Genomic DNA, 23,815 nt, shown 5'->3' with positions numbered 1-23,815 from the left:
CCAGGGGCAGATGTGGGCTCTGACCACAATCTATTGGTTATGACCTGTAGATTAAAACTGAAGAAACTGCAAAAAGGTGGGAATTTAAGGAGATGGGACCTGGATAAACTGAAAGAACCAGAGGTTGTACAGAGTTTCAGGGAGAGCATAAGGGAACAATTGACAGGAATGGGGGAAAGAAATACAGTAGAAGAAGAATGGGTAGCTTTGAGGGATGAAGTAGTGAAGGCAGCAGAGGATCAAGTAGGTAAAAAGACGAGGGCTAGTAGAAATCCTTGGGTAACAGAAGAAATATTGAATTTAATTGATGAAAGGAGAAAATATAAAAATGCAGTAAATGAAGCAGGCAAAAAGGAATACAAACGTCTCAAAAATGAGATCGATAGGAAGTGCAAAATGGCTAAGCAGGGATGGCTAGAGGACAAATGTAAGGATGTAGAGGCTTATCTCACTAGGGGTAAGATAGATACTGCCTACAGGAAAATCAAAGAGACCTTTGGAGATAAGAGAACCGCTTGTATGAACATCAAGAGCTCAGATGGAAACCCAGTTCTAAGCAAAGAAGGGAAAGCAGAAATGTGGAAGGAGTATATAGAGGGTCTCTACAAGGGCGATGTACTTGAGGACAATATTATGGAAATCGAAGAGGATGTAGATGAAGATGAAATGGGAGATACGCTACTGCGTGAAGAGTTTGACAGAGCACTGAAAGACCTGAGTCGAAACAAGGCCCCCGGAGTAGACAACATTCCATTGGAACTACTGACGGCCTTGGGAGAGCCAGTCGTGACAAAACTCTACCATCTGGTGAGCAAGATGTATGAGACAGGCGAAATACCCTCAGACTTCAAGAAGAATATAATAATTCCAATCCCAAAGAAAGCAGGTGTTGACAGATATGAGAATTACCGAACAATCAGTTTAATAAGCCACAACTGCAAAATACTAACACGAATTCTTTACAGACGAATGGAAAAACTAGTAGGAGCCGACCTCGGGGAAGATCAGTTTGGATTCCGTAGAAATACTGGAACACGTGAGGCAATATTGACCTTACGACTTATCTTAGAAGAAAGATTAAGGAAAGGCAAACCTACGTTTCTAGCATTTGTAGACTTAGAGAAAGCTTTTGACAATGTTGACTGGAATACTCTCTTTCAAATTCTAAAGGTGGCAGGGGTAAAATACAGGGAGCGAAAGGCTATTTACAATTTGTATGGAAACCAGATGGCAGTTATAAGAGTCGAGGGACATGAAAGGGAAGCAGTGGTTGGGAAGGGAGTAAGACAGGGTTGTAGCCTCTCCCCGATGTTATTCAATCTGTATATTGAGCAAGCAGTAAAGGAAACAAAAGAAAAATTCGGAGTAGGTATTAAAATCCATGGAGAAGAAATAAAAACTTTGAGGTTCGCCGATGACATTGTAATTCTGTCAGAGACAGCAAAGGACTTGGAAGAGCAGTTGAACGGAATGGATGGTGTCTTGAAGGGAGGATATAAGATGAACATCAACAAAAGCAAAACGAGGATAATGGAATGTAGTCGAATTAAGTCGGGTGATGTTGAGGGTATTAGATTAGGAAATGAGACACTTAAAGTAGTAAAGGAGTTTTGCTATTTGGGGAGCAAAATAACTGATGATGGTCGAAGTAGAGAGGATATAAAATGTAGACTGGCAATGGCAAGGAAAGCGTTTCTGAAGAAGAGAAATTTGTTAACATCGAGTATAGATTTGAGTGTCAGGAAGTCATTTCTGAAAGTATTTGTATGGAGTGTATCCATGTATGGAAGTGAAACATGGACGGTAAATAGTTTGGACAAGAAGAGAATAGAAGCTTTCGAAATGTGGTGCTACAGAATGCTGAAGATTAGATGGGTAGATCACATAACTAATGAGGAGGTACTGAATAGGATTGGGGAGAAGAGGAGTTTGTGGCACAACTTGACCAGAAGAAGGGATCGGTTGGTAGGACATGTTCTGAGGCATCAAGGGATCACCAATTTAGTATTGGAGGGCAGCGTGGAGGGTAAAAATCGTAGGGGGAGACCAAGAGATGAATACACTAAGCAGATTCAGAAGGATGTAGGTTGCAGTAGGTACTGGGAGATGATGAAGCTTGCACAGGATAGAGTAGCATGGAGAGCTGCATCAAACCAGTCTCAGGACTGAAGACCACAACAACAACAACAATAGTTTAAGGATTTGGGTCAGATTTTCCACGATTAAGAGATTTTGAAAAATGGTGGAGCAATCAGTCACTTCTTTTTTAATAATTTGGACACACGACATCTGCTCACGCAGAATGGCCAAAATAAAACTTGTCAGAAAAGTCTGTAATCAGTTACCAGAAACTGAGTATATGGATTCTTTTGATAAGACAGAGCTTCAACACCGCATGCCTCAAATAACTCTGGCACGAGTTCGTGTGGTGATCGTCGAGGAGATGTCAGTCGGAAAAGGCAGTTAATTCTCTTGGCCTTCAAGATCGCCTGATATCACTCCATGCGTGTAATTTTTGTCTGCGGGAAGAGTTCAAGGGTCAGGTGTTCTCAAACAATCCCAACGCACAGCAACAGAACGTAATAAACGATATCTTGCGTATAGAGCAGGTCTCCTGTTCACTTACAAAGGTAAATTATGTCATATATATATATGACATAAATTACCTTTGTAAGTGAACAGGCGAGTTTTACTTTGACCAATCTGTATAATTTCAAGAATACTACATGTTGAAGCTTTTTCTTCTCTGCTGAAAATCTATGGCCTGTTCAGCCAGGATGTCATAGAGACTGGGGTAGTTACCGTGAAGCCGATTTCCTTCCCTACGCTTCCACTATCTGTGAACTCGCATTCAGGAAGACGATGGTTCGAACCCCCTTCTAAGCTAAATTAAACTGAACTCTGCCCGAACGGAACATGAAGGCCCAACGTTACCGACCGGCCGCCGTGTCATCCTTAGCCCTTTGGTTGCGAATATGGTGGAGCATCTGAACAGGGTACCATTCTCCCGGCCATTTGTAAATTTACGAGACCGGAGCCGCTACTTCACAATCAAGTAGGTCCTCAGTTTGCCTCACAAGGGCTGAATTCACCCCGCTTGCCAACAGCGCTCGGCAGAACGGACGGTTACCCATCCAAGTGCTAGCCCAGCCCGACGGCACTTACCTTCGGTGATCCGACGGGAACCGATGTTAACACTGCGGCAATGCCGTTGGCTCAAACCCCCTTCTGGTCACCCAACTTTAGGTTTTAACTGACTTTATCGTTATGTTAAACCCTAATCTTATTCCCTTTTCCAATAACCCCATTTTAGACGGGACGTGAAACCCTAATCTTCCTTCATTTTGGAATGGGACAATATTTTATTGGAACGTTGCTGACCATCAAACCGATTGCCAAGAATTATGGTGAAGTCCAGTTATTTTGAAATCCTTTTTCACTGATGCAAATGATAATATAAATCGATTTCTCGATTCTAATATGTCAGCTAAAAAGTTTTTCTTGACCTATGGAAAGTTACGGCAAGATCTGCGGTAAGGTGTCGTGGCTGACGTGCAGACCTCCACAAGATTTGATGTATACCTGTCATGAGCGTTTCGTATCTCTTTGGGCTCGGTTGTGTGTTTGGTACTTCAGGGTTTAACAGGTCTAGAAACCCTGACATTTTTTTCTACGGAATGTGACTGCTAGAATGGTGGCACTCCAGAGACTGCACATTTAGTCACAGTTATAAGAGAGGGAAACACGCAACTGTGTGTTGCTTGAGCAACGGCGAAATGCTCTTTAGATTGGTAATTCACTAAATAGTACAACGGATCTTTCTCAGGATTACAGTTATTAATGGGTAAGAAGAGATTCGTTACTCACCTCATATCCCTGCTTTGCGACGACCGACTGCCGCGACCACGCGTAATCCAGCTCCTTCCCGTGGGGGCCGCATTGCTGCCAACAAATAACAACCAGTTAGCAAACAAGGCATCAGTATCGCCACCTGGTAATTAACAACAAAGAAGCGGGTGTAAATACAGCTACGGTTAAAGGCCAAACCATCTGCTACGTCTAAAAAGATGCTATATACCTCATGCGTGCATTATGTTTCAGTTTGAAATGTGTTCTAGTAATGTACAATCGAGCATAAGAGGGTGATTCCGGTAAATATGTCACACATATTATGAAAAAATACTTGTAGATCGTTTCGATCTACATAATAAGGACAGCAAGAACGATGCGCAGGAGAGTAGAAGTATCTGGTTGACGTAAACTTCATGCAGAATTATGGAACGTATATTGTACTCGCAATGATGACTTTTTTGAAAATCGAACAACTCCTACGTGAGAATAAACAAGAATATCACAAGCACTGACGGTGTGCAACCCAGTTTGTTCTGTTCATTCATGAGATCCAGAGATATTGGAGCAGGGTTGATATTGTATTATGTGACTTCAACAAACCCTTAGTAAACAAAGCACGTGCACGGAGGAAATGAGACGACACGTTTGGATGGGCGATAGATAGTCTGTCACTGGAATGAGTCACCAATTTCATCTGGGAAACGCCGTCCAGAGTGATTTAAGAAGTAACTACTACATAAATCCAGCTGTGGGGAAGGCACATGCCGAAATGAGCCTTATTGTAGGTACGCTAAAGAAGTGCATCAGGCGCACCAAAAAGGTCGCTTACGAAACGCTAGTTCGAACAATTCTTGAGCATTATTCGCCGATGTGGGCCCATATCAACTTGATTAAGGGAACAGGTACAGAAGATTCAAAGAAGAGCCGCACGATTGGTCACAGGTTTGTATAGTCGGCACGACGGCGTCACAGACATCCTCGAAAAACTACAGTGGGAGAGGTAACAACTAAAGTGTTGTAAATCTCGGAGTGCCTTACTCTACTAATTCCTCCAGCCCATGTTACAAGAAGAGCCGAGAAACGTGTGACCTCCTACAAAGTAATAAAGACTGCGCTAAAATTAGAGGAATTCTGCTGTCCCGCATACCCCGCGCGAATGGAGTTGGAGGAGGCGAAAATATTATTATACTTATTACGATGGTTTGCGGGGGTAAGATGTAGATGTTTACTATTGTATAACGTACAAGTTATCTCTAATGGGTAATGTTAGCTGTAATTCCGGACTTTTCGAATGTGATGCAGTTAGCAGTGAGGAAACTCTTTTCAATTAGATTTCGATAACTAATCAGCCTGGTAAAATTAGTTATTAATATTGACAAATGCAAAGATGTATACTTCACCAAGCGTAAAATGTGACATCCTTCGACTACAACATTAATGAGTTACGACTACCCAGTCAAGATTCATAAATATTTGCGAGTACAAATGTGCAGATCTACGAATGGAATGATCATATAGTCTCAGTTATAGGTAAAGGCAATGGCAGGTTTAAATTGATTGATTGAATACCGGGAAACTACAGTTTGTCTGAAAAACAGATAGCATGCAAAATATTTGTACGTTCCATACTAGAAAACTGTTCAAGCATATGGGGTTCTTTTCAGGTCGGTCTAATAGGGAATACCGAGTGTCTACAAAGAAGAGCGCTGCAGTGGTCCTATGACTGACTGTTTTTCGCGAGAGTGTATCAGATACGTTGAAAACGATTAACTGGCAGACAGTGAAGACGTCTGCTATACATATCGAGAGAACATGCGAGGAAAACCTCAAGAACCGGCTTTCAGAACCGAAACTACGAAAATTCATCACCCTCGCTACGTATTTGTACCGCAAAGATCGTGCGGATGCAGTTAGGCAATTAACCCTTTCTCCGTCTGCGATTCCAAATGGCTTTGTTTAGCTTCCCAATGCTTCAATGATACCGTCTGGCATCGCTTCACGTAGTTCCAAGTTAGGCCAGCAGATCACAGTGGCGTTTGCTTTCGTGACTCGCCCTTTGCTTGAAGTGCAGAACAGAGAAGTGTCGTGAGTTGTGCTACTGCATTTGTGAGTGAAAAATAACTGTTGTGTTTCGTTTTATGCTGTGTATAGTGAAATTCTTGGTTATGGAACCAACTTTACGTAGTTCCTCAAGGGCAAGGGAAAGAAATACGGTAAGTTTACAATACAGTTATATATGAATTTTTTGAGTAATTATTATGTAATTTCTAACGATGCCATTTGGAATCATTATTTTACTTATTAACCAATAGCTTCAAAAGAACTTTTACAATGGATATGGCATATATGCAACATGTACAGTAAATATTCATTACAAAAAAATTTTCCCCAATTTTTTTTTTTTTTCTAAATGTGACCCACAAAGGGTTAACAGCTCACACGCAGGCTACAAGCAGTCATTGTTCCCACCCTCCATCCTGGAATGGTAACTTCCGGAAACATGAATGTAGGGTACAATAAAAAGTACTACATTTTACAGTTATTTGCTGAATATGGGTGCAGGTGTATATGGGTGGGATAATTCTCCGTAGAGTCATTCTACATCTACACTCCGCAATCTGAGGGTACTTTGTGTATTCCTGTTCCTGTAGCGTGTCGTTCGCAGGAAACACGATTGCTGGTATACCTCCGTGTGGGGTTGAATCTCTGCAATTTTATCTTGACAACCTTTCCGCGAGATATGCGTAGGAGGAAGCAATGTATTAGTTGTTTCTTTTAGGAACGTATGCTCTCGGAACTTCATCAGAAGACAATGCGATGCAGAGCGCTTCTCGTGCACCGTTTGCCACAGGAGTTGACTGCGCATCTCCTTGAAGCTTCCGTGCTTACAAAATGAACCTGAAACGAAACGCGCTGCTCTTCTATGGATCTTCTCTATTTCCTCTATCAGTCCTATTTCGTACAGATCCCATACTGACGAGCAGTATTCAAGTGTTGGTCGAATGAGTGTTCTGTAAGCAATATCATGCCAATATGCGAATATTGTGCCACCCTGGCCTCAGCTCCATTGTACTATTGTGCAATGGGGCGGTAAAAAAGTCAGTATTGGCGCGGCACAGCTGTGGTATTCAACCGCTGCTGGAAACATCAATTGTCCTTCATGCTTTGCTGGCAGCCTCAGTAAATCCACTTGAATTGAATACTGTAGCAGACTAATTGGAGGTTGCTCTATCGATTGGACATATGAAATTATAGTGTAGAGAAGTTTCATGTATAGTGAGAAGCAAAACGAAGTATTTTACACTGTTTATCTTCCTGACAAAAATAACTGCTGCTCGTATTTTGCAGCTTTTTTAAAATTACGTTTGCTAAAGACGATGAATAATGATTCTTTTGTTTTACTAGTGACAGGAAGAATGACCGCAATTGTTAACAATACAATTTTTGTCCATTGACATTTTGCATTGCATGAAATGCCTCATCTGTAGGTATTCTTTGTGATGAAGCTACCTCCTATACATCACAATAACAAAATTTAAAACTTCATAAGAAAGACCAGTAAAAGGTACCACTTTACTCGTAGTTGTGAAACTGGGTGTTTTCTATTATCAGCTGGAAAACGCTGCTGTCAGACACAGAAAGGCGAATATGCTCTTCTTTAAGAGACTGACAGGAAAATGGAGAACCATATGCTTCAATCCTTATTCTGCCGTACTCACCAAAAATTTTGCCATGAGAACATATTCACGCTCTTTTAATACACAACATTTTGAATCATTTTACCCAGTCTCTCTCTCTAGTGAAGCCTTCATACACAGTATTTCCCTCTCACTGCCACTTGTCCCATTCTTTGTCTCTCACTGTCTCTTTCTCTCTCACTTACAGTCGGCTGTCTTTCACTTCAGCCACCATTGTCTCCTCTCCACGCATATCCATGGGGATGGTCTGCTCGGAGTTTTGACCTCTAGACTGGGAAATGTGGGAAAGTGAGCAAGTTTTTACGTGGTTAAGTTCGCTGCGGTCGGGGGGAGAGGTCCAGACGTTCCAAGTCCATGTATGATCTCCACTCATCTCTATTTTTCATTTCCACTGCCTCCTCTCTCCTTTGCTCCCACTGCTACTATCTCCATCCATCTACCATCTCTCTTTCTCTTTTACTGCCACTGTGTCTCACTGACGATCACTTCTCCTTTCTCTTTGGCTCCCACTGCTATTGTCTTCATCCATTTCTCTTTTCTCTTTCTCTTTCACTGTCACTCTTTCTCTTCCAGTGGCACTGTCTCCCCTTTCTTCCACCGTCACTGTCTCTCTGTTACTCTCTTCCGTCACAAAAAAGCACGAATATGTTCGCACGCCAAAAGTTTTGGTGAGGAAGGTAGAATGAGGATTAAGGCAGCTGGTTACCCACTTTTCTGTCGGAATCTTTTAAAAAGGAGCATATTCGCCTTTTTTGTGCTCTGACATGAACATTTTTCCTTACCGCAACAGAGGTGTGCTGTTCATATAAAACGAACTGTGTAGGTAAGTTTTCACATTTTGTTTATATACTTCGACATATTTAATTATTTTGATAAACATAAACAACAAATAAGTACTCATAATATAAGGTTAACACAAAATCGCCTCGCATCCAATGAAAGTTCACTTTACACTACTTTACATGAAAATACACAACATTTTTAGGCCATACCTTCCATATACCAAAAATGCGCTATTTGATTTGCAAGTACAAAGAACTTCTGTGTCAAAATAATTTTTTGTAAGGTGCTTACGCTGCCAAATAAATTACAGGTCAAGACAGCCTTTATTGGCGTGGAGTGCCCATCATACATGCCTTAGCTCGTCCATCAGTCGATGTACATATAGTAATTCATACCTGTTAATTCCTTAGTTCTGCTATTGGTTACCATATATCTCTCTTCAAATTATGTGATGCGTTTCCATGTACTTGCACAACATGAGAGTCACGTGTATGATGATGAGAAAAAATTTTTGACATTTTTACGTGCCCAATAATGTGTGACGCAGTAATGTTGAATATTATCTTCACAAACTGCTCTGCCTTAGGACTACGGTTCATATCTTAGTGTTATGCTCAGTTTCTTATTTTTGCCGTTATTTTCGGGCGTCATTTTGCAATATGGCGTATTTTTATTGAACTGACCAAAATGTTTTTATATGTATTTTACAATATTATAACGGAATTTATATCATGATAACAGTATACATGTTATGTCGTGTACAGTGGAGGGCTCCCACACTTCTCGTTGCAAGTCAAGTATTATTTGCTGTCCCTCCCTACATTTTACAATTCGTGACACCTTTTTTATTCTGAATAAGTAGTGTGTATTAGCTCATCCATTTACTTGATATGCGTCATATAATATTGTATACCTGTTTCCGTCGTAATTCTGCTATAGGTTACTATATATCTTTCCTCAAACAATATGATGTGTTAACATGTATTTGCTCAACATTATAAGCATGAATATGATTGTGAGAACATTGTTTTGGAAGCTCTATGTATCCAATAACGTTTGATGTAGTGAATGTTGAGTAACAAACTGCTATTAATTTAGGACTGTGACATTGATTTTTACAGATTTTATATTTTAGTGTTATGCTTACGTTATGTGGCCACATAACTCTTTCTGTTTCTTCTCATGTATAGTTATTTCTCTTGATATTGAACCGATCCCATGATTTTTTAATGTATTTTATATTATGATACTGTCATACACCGTAAGTCATGAAGTACTTTATGATCCCAATACTGGCTGATTCATTTTATAGCGCAGTAACATTTCGTTACCACCCTTTCAGCATTGCGTATTGGTTGTTGGGTCTGACTTCTGCGTGTCTAGAAAGAGTTTTCATACACTGATTACTTACGATATAAGGCAATCGTTATATCTGACACGCCAGCAGTTCATGGAATATTCTATTTCTGTTATTTGTGGAACTTTGGATGTACCTCGTGTATACTTTTGTTAATATGATGTTTAAAATAATGTAGTTTGCCCGGTGATAGGCCATGTACTGTATACAATATTTTATTTCCATTTGTATACCCGTAATGTATTCTTTGGTCGATGACTGTTTTTATACATGACATCAACTAAGTCTGGCATGCCAGCAAATATGTAATGTGCGTATGATACATGCAATCTAGAGTCTTAAGGTCTTTGGATGAATATGAATCTATTACAACAAATTACCAGCTGCTGTCAGTTACCATGTGGTTGTAAGAAATTTGTGCGGTAAAGTTTTATCTTAATGTGAGGTGTGTAAACTGTTATTTATACATGGCAATGTATGCAGACAACGTAGTGTTTTTCTGTGTTGGTTTTACAGGCACTTGACAGTGACAAATAGTCGAAATTAACTAATCACACGATTAAAATCACAATACAGCCTACGACGGACCACGTTTACGTTTATGGAACATCATAAGTTTTATTGATGAAAAAATGACAATTGAAAATGACAAATAAAACATAGTTTCGTGACCACAGAACCCTTGCGATGGTCTGAGGATCCTTGCCATGTGTTCATAATTTATGTGCATTAAGTGTGGTAACTTTGAACCTCTGGTCTTCAATAATGGATAATAGCACTGAAAAAAGTTTCAAGGTTCCCGAGAACACCATCTTAAGAACACAAGGTATAAATTTCGACGTTTTACCATGAAAAGAAGTTATGGAAGCGGCCATACCCACAATTAGTACTTTTGGTACCCAAAAATCAGGTTTATCTTTGTAAGGGCTACAGGATTTCGAAAATGGGGAAAATGGCTTTCTACACGAATGTTGAAAGAATGTACAGTTGAAACTGGAACCATCTGCTAAGGTTAGTTATTTAGATAACTGTGGCCCAATTTGTGACAATTGCTAACAACCGTTTTTTGCATTTTTCTGCATAGGTACAGTAACTTTGTACCTCTTGGTCTCATTAACGAATAATGATACAGAAAAAGTTTCGACATTCCCCGAGAATACCATCTTAAGGACATATGGTAAAAAATTCGACAATTTGCCATTAACAAAAATCATAGAAGAGGCTATTCCGGGAATTGGCACCTCTCGAATCAAAAAATCACGGTATTTCGGGATTTTCTCAGGAACCGCTGGTGAACAAATGGTGCTTTTATATACCGCCAGTGTCTACCCTAGACCACACCTAATGCAGAAAAACCAACCGATTTGCTCAATTTGCCTGGTCTGGAGGAAGTGTGAAATGTGTAAATTTTGACCTTATACTGGAGGATAACTACAGTGTTCCCGTTGTTCCGATAGGTATAACATAGTCGCTAGGCCAAGGACTATCCTAAACATGTGACCCCTTAGCTCTGTGACCATGAGAAGGCTTTTTGGAATGTATTGGTACCGTGCACCATTGTGCATGAATCGATCTGAAGAGCAAAATTTTTGAGAGATTTTTGTTGCTTGAATGACAAAGCATTATAGTGTAACATTATATAAATCATAGCGTGGTTAAATGTATTTTTACTACAGTTTATGTTGTCTGTAAATATGTGAGACAGTAACCAAACGCCGGCCACTGTGGCCGAGCGGCTCTAGGCGCTTCAATCCGGAACCGCGCTGCTGCTACGGTCGCAGGTTCGAATCTTGCCTCAGGAATGGATGTGTGTGATGTCCTTAGGTTAGATAGGTTTAAGTAGTTCTAAGTCTAGGGGACTGATGACTTCAGATGTTAAGTCCGATAGTGCTTAGAGCCATTTGAACCATTTGAAGTAACCAAACTTACTCTTACACAAAACTCATAATATGTCATGTGGACCAGTGCTTATCGAGTGGATGACAAAGTAATGGACTTCACAGAATGATTGGATTTAGTTGTCTTACACGTGCAGTATAGCTGTGCCAGTTCTGGCCCACTCTTCATTGCTGCCAGATTTCTCCCACTTTAACGATGGGTAATAGCACTCTGCATGGAATGGCAGGAAATTCAGAACTTGGTGGGAAATTTAAAAAAATGGCTGCAAATCCAAAATAGCTCAATTGTGCTACAGTGCTTTCCCCCACTCCTGTGATACCACAGTGGAAATAGGGCTTTTATCCTAAATATAAATTGGTGGGAAATTCAAGATGGCGCATTGTCTCTGTTAGTTGAAAACTCAAGAGGTCAGCCCTATTATGTCAGAATTCAAGATGGCTGATCTGGGATACTGGCCCAGCCTGCAAAGTTGTCAGGTATTCCCCAGCCTGTGTCACATAACAGTTGCAAATGGCAATTAAAGATGGCGACTTCGGCATCCTGCAAAGCCTGCATGATTGATAGGTCGCTAAAATCCAAGATGATGGACCCTGTGATACTGGCTCAGCCTGCACAGTTGTTAGCTTTTCCTCAACCTGATGATGTTACAATTCGGTTTCGTAACTCAAGATGGCGACCTTGGCATATTGGCTGCCAAGTCACTGGATACGGAACCAGGCTGCATGGTTGTCATATCACTTATCCTAAATTTAAGAGGTGGGAATATCGAAAATCATTGATTCTCGCCTGGAGTCACATATCACTTGTCTTAAGTTTAAGTCAACTTGTGCTATGTTTAAACTACTGGCACCGCTGATGGGGTATGAAAGGAGTGTTTATGTCTTTATTAAAACAAATACCAGTCTGGGGAGTACTATGCCTGTAAAATTCATCATGAAAAATTAATGCATTGTATCGGTAGCAGCTAGTCAATAACTAGCCCAACATTTTCATTCAGTCACGTGAAGATTATATGCACCCACACATACACACCAGTTTTGTGAACGGAATAAACTCGTGAAGAGAGCAGACGAATCATGATCATCAAAAACATGGGAAATATAGATGTGAAAAGAATGAGATTTTATGAAAGCAGTGGTCTGTACCCTTCTTATGCACAGCATTGGTTCAAATGGCTCTGAGCACTATGGGACTTAACATCTGTGGTCATCAGTCCCCTAGAACTTAGAACTACTTAAACCTAACTAACCTAAGGACATCACACACCGGTTCCGGAGTGAGTGCCTAGAACCGCTAGATGCACAGCATTTCAACATGGAAAACTCTGTTATCGCCAGAGATAGAGTGCAGCCCCAATCTAATGACTAGACATTGAACAAGTATACCGCTAGCAGACACACACTACACTACACATATCTAGGACATGACGAAGTGAGCAAGAGCTGCTTCGTGGTCAGAGGCAGGTATCTGATGTGAGAACTGTTCTACTAGATATATATGTAACCTGTACATGGGCAATTGTTCATTTAAACTTGAGCTACAGTTCTTCTGCGTGCTCCTGTCCGTAGGTAAAGTTAGTTAGTCAGCTAGTTAGTTCCATGTTCCAGGTATAATTTAAATGATTCATTGATTGAAATGATGGGGTACAAGTCAGTTTACAGGATACATATACATGATTGGTGTCAACATTAATGAATACATTATTTTGTTAGCCTTCGTCATGCAAGTACGCTTAAAAACAAGATTTTTTGTATACAAGCTATCAGTTTTTAAATAGAAACTCGTCCATGGAATGGAAGGAGTTGTCTAGAAGAAATGTTTTAGGTTATATTTAAAACTTGCTTTTATACTTGTCAGACATCTGATGTTACTGGGCAGCTGATCAAATATTTTTGTTGCTGCATATTGAACTCCTTTTTGAGCCACTCATAGCTTTAATAATAGGTAGTGAAGGTCAATTTCCCTCTAGTGTTGTAGGTGCAAACCTCACTGATTTCACTTTCACCTTAAGATATATCTTGACTGCCTCTTTATCACGATTACTGGACATGTAAATAATTCTAATTGTTATATGCACTTTAATAATCTTAACTTTATATTTTATTCAACAAGTCTGAGATTTTTGATGAAATGGAACACAGTTTTGAGAAATAAATACTAATTATTTTCTATTTTTTTAACTTGAGATTATGTTGTAGATTATACAAATAAGTACAAATGTGCATATAATTTTCTAGCAATGTCAGATTGAGACGATCCTCATTCATCATACATATTGTATACTGAAGTGCACCACATATCAAAATTAGCAGGAAAGACTTCTTCTGAAATGTAATGATGGGTAAGCTTTGTAAGTGCATGTGATATATATCCAAAAAATCCATACACATATTCTGTACACCCAAGGTGCTCATAAACGACACATGGAGTTTATGAACCTAGATTCCTGAAAGTGAATTCACTACATGGTATACCCATTGTTATATACTTTCACTATTCTTGGGTAGTCCCCAACACACATTATATGACAATTCAGTTACACTGCAGGCATTTGAACATTGAACACTGCAGCTGTTTGTGTTGAATTCTTACATAACTGATACTATTCGTTGTCTGAAAGCAGTACTGTTATGTCACTAAATAGTGAAGTTTCGAAAATTACTACTACATTGAACTCGTGATCTGAGAACAAGCCTAAAGTGATGTGTTTACTGCTACTTGCATTCAGCTTGTATGCTGCCAAGAATAAAACCACTTTCATAGTTGCTTCTTATGATGGTAGCAGCTCGGAGAGTGGTGCAGACAGTGGTGATATTGGAAACCCAAAGTCTGTAAATAATTCTACAATGCTGGCTTGATTACTACTCTGAAGTATCAGGTGCACTGTGCAGTGCTGGTGGCGTGATTGTCGGTGCATATGCTTGATATATTGGAAACTTGAAGCCTGGAAACAGTTCTGTATCCTGCTCCCATACATCAGGCACTGTATCACGGAGTCTGGCTGCATGCTGATGTGATTTCTGCTGCTGCTCAGCTGTATCAGCCACTGCATAATCTATGTAAGGGGTTGTTGTGCTGAGGGAGAATTAAATGAAAACTTTGAAAACATGTACACATACACACAATGAATAATAATAATAATAATAATGAAGATTGAGAGAAAAGCACGGTTTAATACTTATAATCCACTGTATAAATTAGTTTTTTTTCTGTCTGGAGGTGGCAGATCTCTGATGATGCTTCAAGGTGATCAGCCTTTCACTAGGGTGTACTGAATATGTCTGCCAAGTTCGACTGATTAGTGGATACTGAGAATGAGCGGTGTGAAGGTAGAGTGCAGCTCTACAGAAATTGGAACAACTATTTTGGAATAGCAATGTTGCAGTCTGCACTCGTATCCCCAGGTCAACAATCTTGTATCGCCATTTTGGATCCTGATGTCATTGATAACATCATGGATTACCATCCCAGATCGCCACCTTGAATTCTAAACTTAGAACTATGCAGACTGTGCCTATACCTTCAGTATCTCTACTTTGGATTGTTCGCTATGCTGAATGCTTCAGTTTTGGAGCACTTTGTTACAGCTTTTGCTGTGACATTTATATGTATGGGGTGAGGTGCTATGTAGCCCCCACTATTCAGCATTCGAATTGTTCAATTTCCCACCACGTTTCCACTTCATATGCAATGTTCAAAGTCCAAACTTTGTTCAATATATTTCGGAGTAGCCTTAGAACTCCTCACCAACTTGAATAAATCATTGTTCGGAGATTGTCGGAAATATCTCGCTACAGTTGAACATTCTTCAGTGTCCCATATCTTAGCAGACTTGTAGAATATCTCCAACACTGAATCCCCCCTAATCAATCAATTTATTATGAACATTTTTCACATGTCGCTCACATCTTCAGATTCCTCAACTACCACCACTTATAAATCCGCTGGAAATGTTAGACTTTGTATGTATAATTTAAAACGCAATTTATGAGAGAAATCGCCATAAAATCATTTAAAAATTCAGCGCTAACATCGATATTAGATTCCTTTACGTTTATAGGAAAGGTAATTGGAACTTACCGTTGTGTCTACATCGATATGAAATTGCCATCACACCAGGGCTTTCCTAAAGCGAAAATCAATGTTAGTTAAAGAAGAATACTGTCAAAAAGTTTGTGGTCGTTACGATACAGCTAGTTGAGAATCTATGGTATTACCCTACTAGTATTTGAATCATGTAATGAATGTACTACTACAACAACAACCACTACTACTCTACCAACTGAGCCACACAGACCAAACGTCGTTAACAGCTACTATAACATATTTTCGTGTACAAAAAGTCTTATGACTGACTGTGGTCTAAGCCTCAGTTGTGCCAGAGTGGTTTAAAGTCTACTCACGTTGATATTTTAGGAATCAAATTCGTCTGATCTGAATGCATCTGGGATTCTATTGAACGTTAGCGCTACAACAGCAATTTACAGGATGATTCATCTGCATGCTGGATCTGCCAACAACCGTAAGCCTGTGTGTGGAATGTAATGTAAGTCATAGCAGCAGACCTCTCTATCATGAACATCTACAACCTTGGCCAGCAAAGACTTGCAATGCAAGTGTGTTGTACAAAGAATCAACCTGCATTCATTAGAAATGATTTAGAAATCCTAAGGAAGAATGTGAAATATATATCTGACAATTAACTCACAGCATATCTTCTGCGACAGTTTCAAATGGTTGTACTGTGCTACCGTCTGTCTACGATTGCAAACCTCTGACACTTGTCGTCGTTCATCTAGTATGTAGCAACACTTCACTTTCATCACTCGAAAGGGATACTCTTCCATGTCTAGAACTATTTGCAGTGCTTGTGAGTCAAGACTTTCAAGCTACCTGTGTCAAGCTAGAAACTGTGATCGTAGATGCTGCTCCTCTGCACTGATATAAAAATCCTGTGGATTTGATGTCAATGTCTGTCGTTCATGTATATTGAGATGTGTGTCATTCAGATTCCAGTGTTATGAGATGTATTCCGTCTGTGGTATAAAGGCTGAATCATGCAATGTTGGTTTGAGGATGAATAGGCTTCAATGTAATGGTAGTCTAATACATGCGGGACACTTCAGGTTTCTGTTATGTAAGCTGTGTGCTATTCGGTCCAGGGTGTTGCAGTTATGTAAAGATGAATTACAGGGAATGCCCTACTGTGAAATGTTGTATCAAACTTCTAGAGGAATTTTCCCCACCACATTTGGGATACTTGTAGGCAATTTGGAAATAAACTGAATCATTCAGTTTCATAGCTGTAGTGACTCTGAATAAGTGACTGGAATTGGTAAGATTCTACCAACACCATGCACAATTTTCTCTAACCACGTCCTTGACGATTATTGTGTGTCAGAGATTGGGTGAGCTTCTGTTCAGTTCTGTTCGTGACATTAGTAAAATATCGGCAGAATACTGCTATTTCAAACCTCAAACACTGCTGCCCTGCACGTATCTATTCCTTACAAGGAGATAATAGTCTTTTAAGTAAAACCGATAACGAACTGTGACAAATGACACAACCACAAGTATTGGGTAAAACCAAAGGCTTATTTGAAAAATGTGAACACTGTGTACAGTATTATTCTCTAGATATCCAGAGAGTCGAAAGATATATCACCAACTAAATACAGAAACATAATGTACTTTAGAGTTGAAATGCAGCTAAATACTCCAAACTACTGACTTAAGTACGTAGTTCTTCAACACTCCTCCGTATATGGTTTCTCAACCCTTTTTCTCTTTAGCAATGGCGATACAGGCAGATGAAATTGTGTCATTAGACCGTGTAAAACACGTGAAACCATTATTATTTCACAAGTACAGGGGAATCGTTCATTGACTACAAACAGTACAACTCTTACAGCAAAGTATTATACATTACAGTGTGGATTCTACGTTTTGTGTGTGAAATTCGAGACATATCACTACTGTCAGCAACGTTCTTGTCTTTTGTAGCACCGAATCAGCACTGTAATATGTATAGTGACACACTCTTAAGCAGTCACTCCCATTTTTTTAGAACTAGCAGAAAATCTCGTATATTTTCTGGTTATTGTACAAATGATGAAGTACTCTGCCTGATGATCTTAACCATCAAGTAGCGATACTTTAGTGAGGAGAGAACGAGTGTATACTTCCATATAAGTCCTGATTTCTCGTGTCTTCAGGCGTTCAAGGCTGTAAATCGTTCTGCAGTCTGCTGCAAGTGTAAGTTCCCTAACCTTTTTCAATAACTGCTCACGAAAAGAATGCCTGTGCCCTTCCAAATTGTTCTGATGTATTCCGAAACTGCAAATAACTGGAGAACGGCTCTTCTCAGTAACACAGCGACTGCGAGGTAGGGCTGTTGACTAGCTGGACAACCACAGTGCCGACAGAAAGTTACCGGTCGAGAGCGCAATGCAGGTGCACTTTAGGCGTACCTCACATTGGCTACCTGCCTTCAGCTGGGTAGTGACTTTCACTCACTTTCAAGTCTCGGGTATACTGTGTGCTAATGATGTAGCTGATCAGCATCTAGTCGCTAGATGGGGTTGCACCCTATAACTGGTGATATCAGAGGTTTTCCTTTGAAATGCTGTACATAAGAAAGGGTATGGGCCACTACTGTCGTAAAATCTCATTGTTTTCCAGTCATTTATATTTCCTGTTTCGTGATTATCATGATTCGTCTCTTCTCTTCACATGGATGTATTTGATTCTCGGAAGTGGTGTGTATATGTAGATGTATGTGATGTTCACATGGCTGAATGTGTATGCCCCCCCCCCCCCCCCCCCATTTTCATTTGTACTCTATAGTGTAGTGTTTTCCGTGAGAGTTCAGTGCTGTGTGTCCCCATTTTTAAGTGATGCGAACAGAAACCAGACTGTCACCGTGTTTCTTATTTGTGCCTGTTTAATTACTATGTGTTTTAATCAGCATCGCCCACCCTTTGATTTTATATTTTCTTCGCAACTTTTCACCATGTTCGTTTTCAGCAGTCACAGTTTTATCACCTGTTTTTATTGTTATATCTCCTCATTGTTTTTTTAACTTTATCTGTAGGCTGCAGAGCGTCGTATTACGCTGCTGCCAGCCCGCCTCCCCCTCTGGAGGGGAATCGAAATACAATAAAGAAAAAAAAGTGGAGTCCACCCGCTGCCATTTGCCGTCGTGTCTCCTCTATGGTGCAGTTTTAAGTGGGTGTTCAGTGTTGTGCGTCACCTTTCAGTTTTGCGAACAGACACCATACTGCCGCTGGGTGTGTTTTTTAACTCTTGCGAACAGAAACCAGACTGTCGCCGTGTTTTTTAATTGTGACTGTCTAATTACTATGTGTCGTAATCAGCATCACCAACCCTTTTTTTTTTATTTTCACTTCGCAAATTTTCGCCATGTTCCAGTTTTAACCAGTGAGCGTTTTGTCGCGTGTTTTTATTGTTTTGTTATCTCCTTGTTATGCTTTTAACATTTGATCTGTAGGCTGCAGAGCGGCATACTACGCCGCCAGCCAGCCCGCCCCCCCCCCCCCTCCTCAGGGGAATAGAAATTCAATAAAGAAAAAAAAGAATGTGTATGTATTCTACAGTGACTTGTCAAGTGCTGTGCTTTTAATCGTGTGCTGGACTCGTGTATAGTGTTACTGTCCGTGACTGTTCTGTGCAACGCCGCCCATCGCAACTTTTATGCTGAGACCGTACTTCGCCTTGTGTTCTTTTATTCGTCACACTTTTTTTTAGATTTTCATCTCCATTTTTACAGCCATCCCCTTTTTACGCTATCTTCCATTATGTTTCCTCTTTTATATGTATGTTTCGCCATGTTTGCTTCTTTATGTTGTTTCAAATGTCTCCCAGTTCCGTACTGTCTCTCGGCTGAAGAGCGGCGCCTATGCTGCTGCCAGAAAAAAAAAGTGTATGGGGGAGGGGGGGGGGTGACGAGCTGCCACTCATACAACTCACTAATTGTTTGTGGTAAATTTTACAAGCATATACCAGAACATATTTTCATCTTGTTCGGAGTAAATGCACAAGTATTCCTCCAGGACAACGGATGAGCATCTCCCGATTGCTGAAATTCCCTGCGGCGTGTATGTTAGAATTTTAAATTTTCTCCAGCAATTTAACTCGGGTTAGAGCGGCCGTGATGTTACAGGAGTTGTGCAGGATGCTACCCTGACTTCAGAGGGGTAGGGGGAAAATTGTTTAAACTTAGCACAAGTGCACTTGAACTTAGTACAAGCAGTATGTGATGTCAGGGGAAAGTCACTGATTTTTGAATTTCCCACCGTCTTAAACTTAGGATAAGTGATGTGACCACCGTGTAGCCTTGGTCAGTATCCCAGGATCAGCCATCTTGGATCGCTGTCTTGAATTTTGGCATCATAGGGCTGGGCGCCTTGGAGCGCTATCTTGAATTCTGATGTCATAGAAGTGGGCCAGTACACAAGTCCAGCCAAATTGACATTATATGGCTGCCATCTTGGATTTCAACTTACAGGAGAATGTACCTTCTTGCATTTCACACCAGTTTATGCTTAGGACAACAGCCCTACTTGCTCTGTGACATCACAGAAGTGTGCAAAAGCCCTGTAGCACAATTAGGTTATTATGAGTAGCCAGCCATTTTTTAAATTTCCTTCGATTTTTTGAATTTCCTCCGTGATATGGAATTCTGTCTGATTTACAGTGTAGGAGAGATAAAGACAATATTCTGACGAAAGATTTCACTTAAACATTTCCTGACTAGGAATACCGGAAAAATAGCCGAAGATCTTTTCTTATGGCTGGAAAATTTCTGTGACATAGCAGGGAATTTTTCCAACTGCTTCGTCGTAGGCAAGGGTGATTCCTTCAACGATTTTAAACCCCGTTTGAATGGGATACGTCAGCCACATCATTGTTAACAGCCACCTGAAATGATCAGTGTAGTAGCTGCTGTGGGACATTGTAAAAAGTTCCGTGTTATTATTAAACATTTTCATTTGGATGATTGAATAGCTGGACAGATCAAAACTGAGTTGGATGAAGGTCACCAGGTCTCTGAACCAAAACTGAAAGCCATTTACTTTTGGATTAATAAGTTTCAACGTGGAACTAGGTGGACTGAAGATAAAGCGCGCTTCATCCTGTCACTCGTGGCCACCTGAACTGAAATCGTTGTAACAAACTCCATGACTGTAATGAAAGACCACCGAGTCGCGGGCAGCAAGCCTTTTCATTTGTCGACACTTCATCTTTCTGTTCAATTACTTGTTCTGTTACACTCCTTTGCGAAGCTGAGTGGACTCCTTCTCAGATCTTTCCACCCCACAAAAACCTGATATGGTTACCGGAAATCGATCTCGCAACCTCAGCATGATTAGCCAGCAATGCCGTTTGGCATACTTACCACGCGGCCAAGAGCCCCAAGAAGTTGAGAGTGTTGGAATCTCAGCTGGACGAAATACTGCAAATCAGAAAGCTGCATGCGCGACGTGTGCCGCGGTACTGACTGTTGACCATAAACGCATTTGGAAGTATTTTTTACTATAGGATATTTTAGCTGATTCCTGACTGTCGATGAAACGCAGGTCAAAACAATGGACAAAGGCCATTGAGAACTGCGCCGAAGAAGTTACGTACTGCTCATCGGCTAATGAAGTAATGGTCACTTTTATTTTTGTATTCCCGGGATATAATCATCGTACATTACTTGGAAAGATCGAAATCATACCCACAACTTACTATGCTTCATTTCTGTATAGTCTGAAATATAAGATGAGCGAAATCGACCGAAATTGTCACGCAAGAAGGTACTTTGATTACCGCAATAATGCATCGTTCTAATACTGTAGTAATCGCAGTAGCAAAAGTGCGTGAAATGTTCTTCGAATTAGTTACTCATTAGGCGTATTCCACTGCTTTAGCTCCGAGTGACTTTTTCTCATTACTCAACTTGAAATTTGGTTTGCGCAGAAGAACCTTTCATATTTCATGAGGAAGTAGTCGTTGGCGCCAATATTTTGCAATTTCATAAAATCTATTCTCTGACAGAATTGAAGAATCTGCAGCGCACTGGGCAACAGGAATAGTCACGGATGGAGACAGTGTTGAAAAACAAAATGAATTTTTTTCTAAACTGTTATTTTATTTTATTTTCAGTGCGTTTGTCAAACGACTCTCGTACTACTCACATGGACACTCGGAATATATCCGAGAATAAGTGAAGAAACTAGCTACGAGTTAAACAACTCTCACGAGTCTGAATATAACACCGAAAAAAGTTGCTACAACGCGATTTCTTTACTCAGAAAGTTCTTTTGAAGCCATATCGATACGAAAGTTGCTAATATTCTCCTCGGATGCTATTAAATTTACTTAATCCTGTTTTAAATGAAGCTATAAAGGAGTTTAACTAACAATATTACAGGCAATTGAAAGAAGCCTATCAACATTTTTAAGAAACCCTTACAAAGATAGATTAACAGAAACCGAAGTAGATTAAGCGATATTCTGATATTCTTCTCTACAATAAGACGAGAGAGCGTCAGTCGTTAAACGCAGCGCGACGTATAAGGAAACATTACACAAACTGCTACTGTGCCTCATACTCCATTACAATGGAAGGGTACAGTCACGGGCGTAAAGGCTGCCAGCCACCGTTGGAGAGCCACGAGTCGTTTCTTATGGACGTGTAGTCCCGTATTTTGTTTGGAGCGCCTGCCCACGCACGCACTGTCTGCTGCAGTAGGCTGGGTCAGGGTTCTAACTTGGGTGGGGAGCCAGACGAGGGAGGAAAATCAATAAGGCGAGAGGACGCAACGCGCAGGCGCACCCCGCTACTGGGTCAAACAGCGCCAAGGTCGCCCGCTTGCTCTGAAAAAAGCGACTGCCACGTAGAGCAGCGAGGAAAAAGTAATTTTCTCTGTAGCATTTACGTTAGTAACAGGCTGCACTATCGGCTCGGAATGTTAAAGGAACGAACTTCAGAAGTAACTTGGCTTCTTAGCTCAAGACTTACGCATGTATTTGATTGTCCATCCCCGATCTGAAGTGACAGTCTGATCACCATTAGTTCATGTGTTTCCATATTGTAATCGGGTGAGAGCAGACCACTCATTTTCCTTGGACACCTGCTTTCGGAAGCTGAGCCGCCGGTTATCGAACAATGAACGCCTCTTTTTCTTTTATACAAGTATTAGTCGTGAGTGTGGGCATGCTATCGCCTGGTGATTATTTGCTGCTTCAGAGTTTACAATTTGTATGAGTTTTTTCTCGCTGAGCGCGCCAGATTTCACAAAAATTTCGCGTTCACTATTCTTATGAAGACAAATACAAAAGGAACTTTATTTTTACCTTTGGGAACCACTCAAATCTTAAGCTCACTCTTGCACACAGGAGCTTAACTTTTATGTGTATATAAGATAAAGGAAGCAATGGACGTGTAATGTAGGCTCGTGTTAGTTGAATCTTTCCCTGAAAGCACGTGGCGTGCAGCAACCCCCCTCACCCTGAAGATGCCAGCGATTCCACGTGGCATACAAGGCGGGAAGCATGAGGGGAGCCACGCTGATCTACAGGCACGTCTGCTCTGCGGCCGTTCACAACTCTGGTACATTGGTCGGAGCAGACTCCAGAGCACTTCTCGACTACATCTCTCATGTGCGCGATTTCATTATCCGTTACCAGTCTCCGTACGAGGATACTACTACCAGCATGACATGTACCATTTGTTTGTCACCTTTTGCACTCTGTCAGTGGTGTGTAGCAAGATATATTCCGCTAATCTGCGTGGGCGGCATTTTCGCTTATTCAGGTGCCCAACGGGGGTGTTCCCAGACTCGTGCTAATCTGTCTTCACCTTGGCGTGTCGTTAAAAGTAAGACTCGTGTGGAAGTACGCCTCATGTATACAGTAGTAGAGAGATAGTGCTAGATCTTTGTGGTTAATAGTAGTTGCTGCTATTTTTTGTCAGTGTATTAATTTATGGCTCATAAGTTATCTGCTGCGCCATAAGCTAATAGCTAGTGACCTCCATCATCACTGTGTTACTGACGACGGTAATTGGCTCTGCTGGTGCCAATTTAACTTGGATTGAGTGACTCACTACAGACTCTTCACATGGTGCCTGAACGACTTCTGAGATAGTCTGGCATGTGAGATCGCGCACCTTGTCCATTTCGTACACAACTGTCACTCAAATAGCTCTTAAAAGATC

At 40.7% G+C, this 23,815-nt stretch overlaps 1 protein-coding gene across 2 annotated transcripts in view; it reads right to left on the bottom strand.

Moving 5' to 3' along the window:
* LOC126248829 (zinc finger protein rotund-like) overlaps window positions 1-23,815 on the bottom strand; it is a 910,415-nt gene that overhangs the window by 229,702 nt on the left and 656,898 nt on the right. For both annotated transcript variants that reach the window (XM_049950241.1, XM_049950242.1), the window contains exon 3: window positions 3,868-3,942. In XM_049950241.1, coding sequence (XP_049806198.1) covers window positions 3,868-3,942 — 75 coding nt within the window. The remainder of the gene's footprint in view (window positions 1-3,867; window positions 3,943-23,815) is intronic.

This window comes from Schistocerca nitens, chromosome 3 (genome assembly GCF_023898315.1).
Source record: "Schistocerca nitens isolate TAMUIC-IGC-003100 chromosome 3, iqSchNite1.1, whole genome shotgun sequence".
NCBI lineage: Eukaryota > Metazoa > Arthropoda > Insecta > Orthoptera > Acrididae > Schistocerca > Schistocerca nitens.
This window is presented reverse-complemented; position numbering and strand designations above follow the sequence as displayed.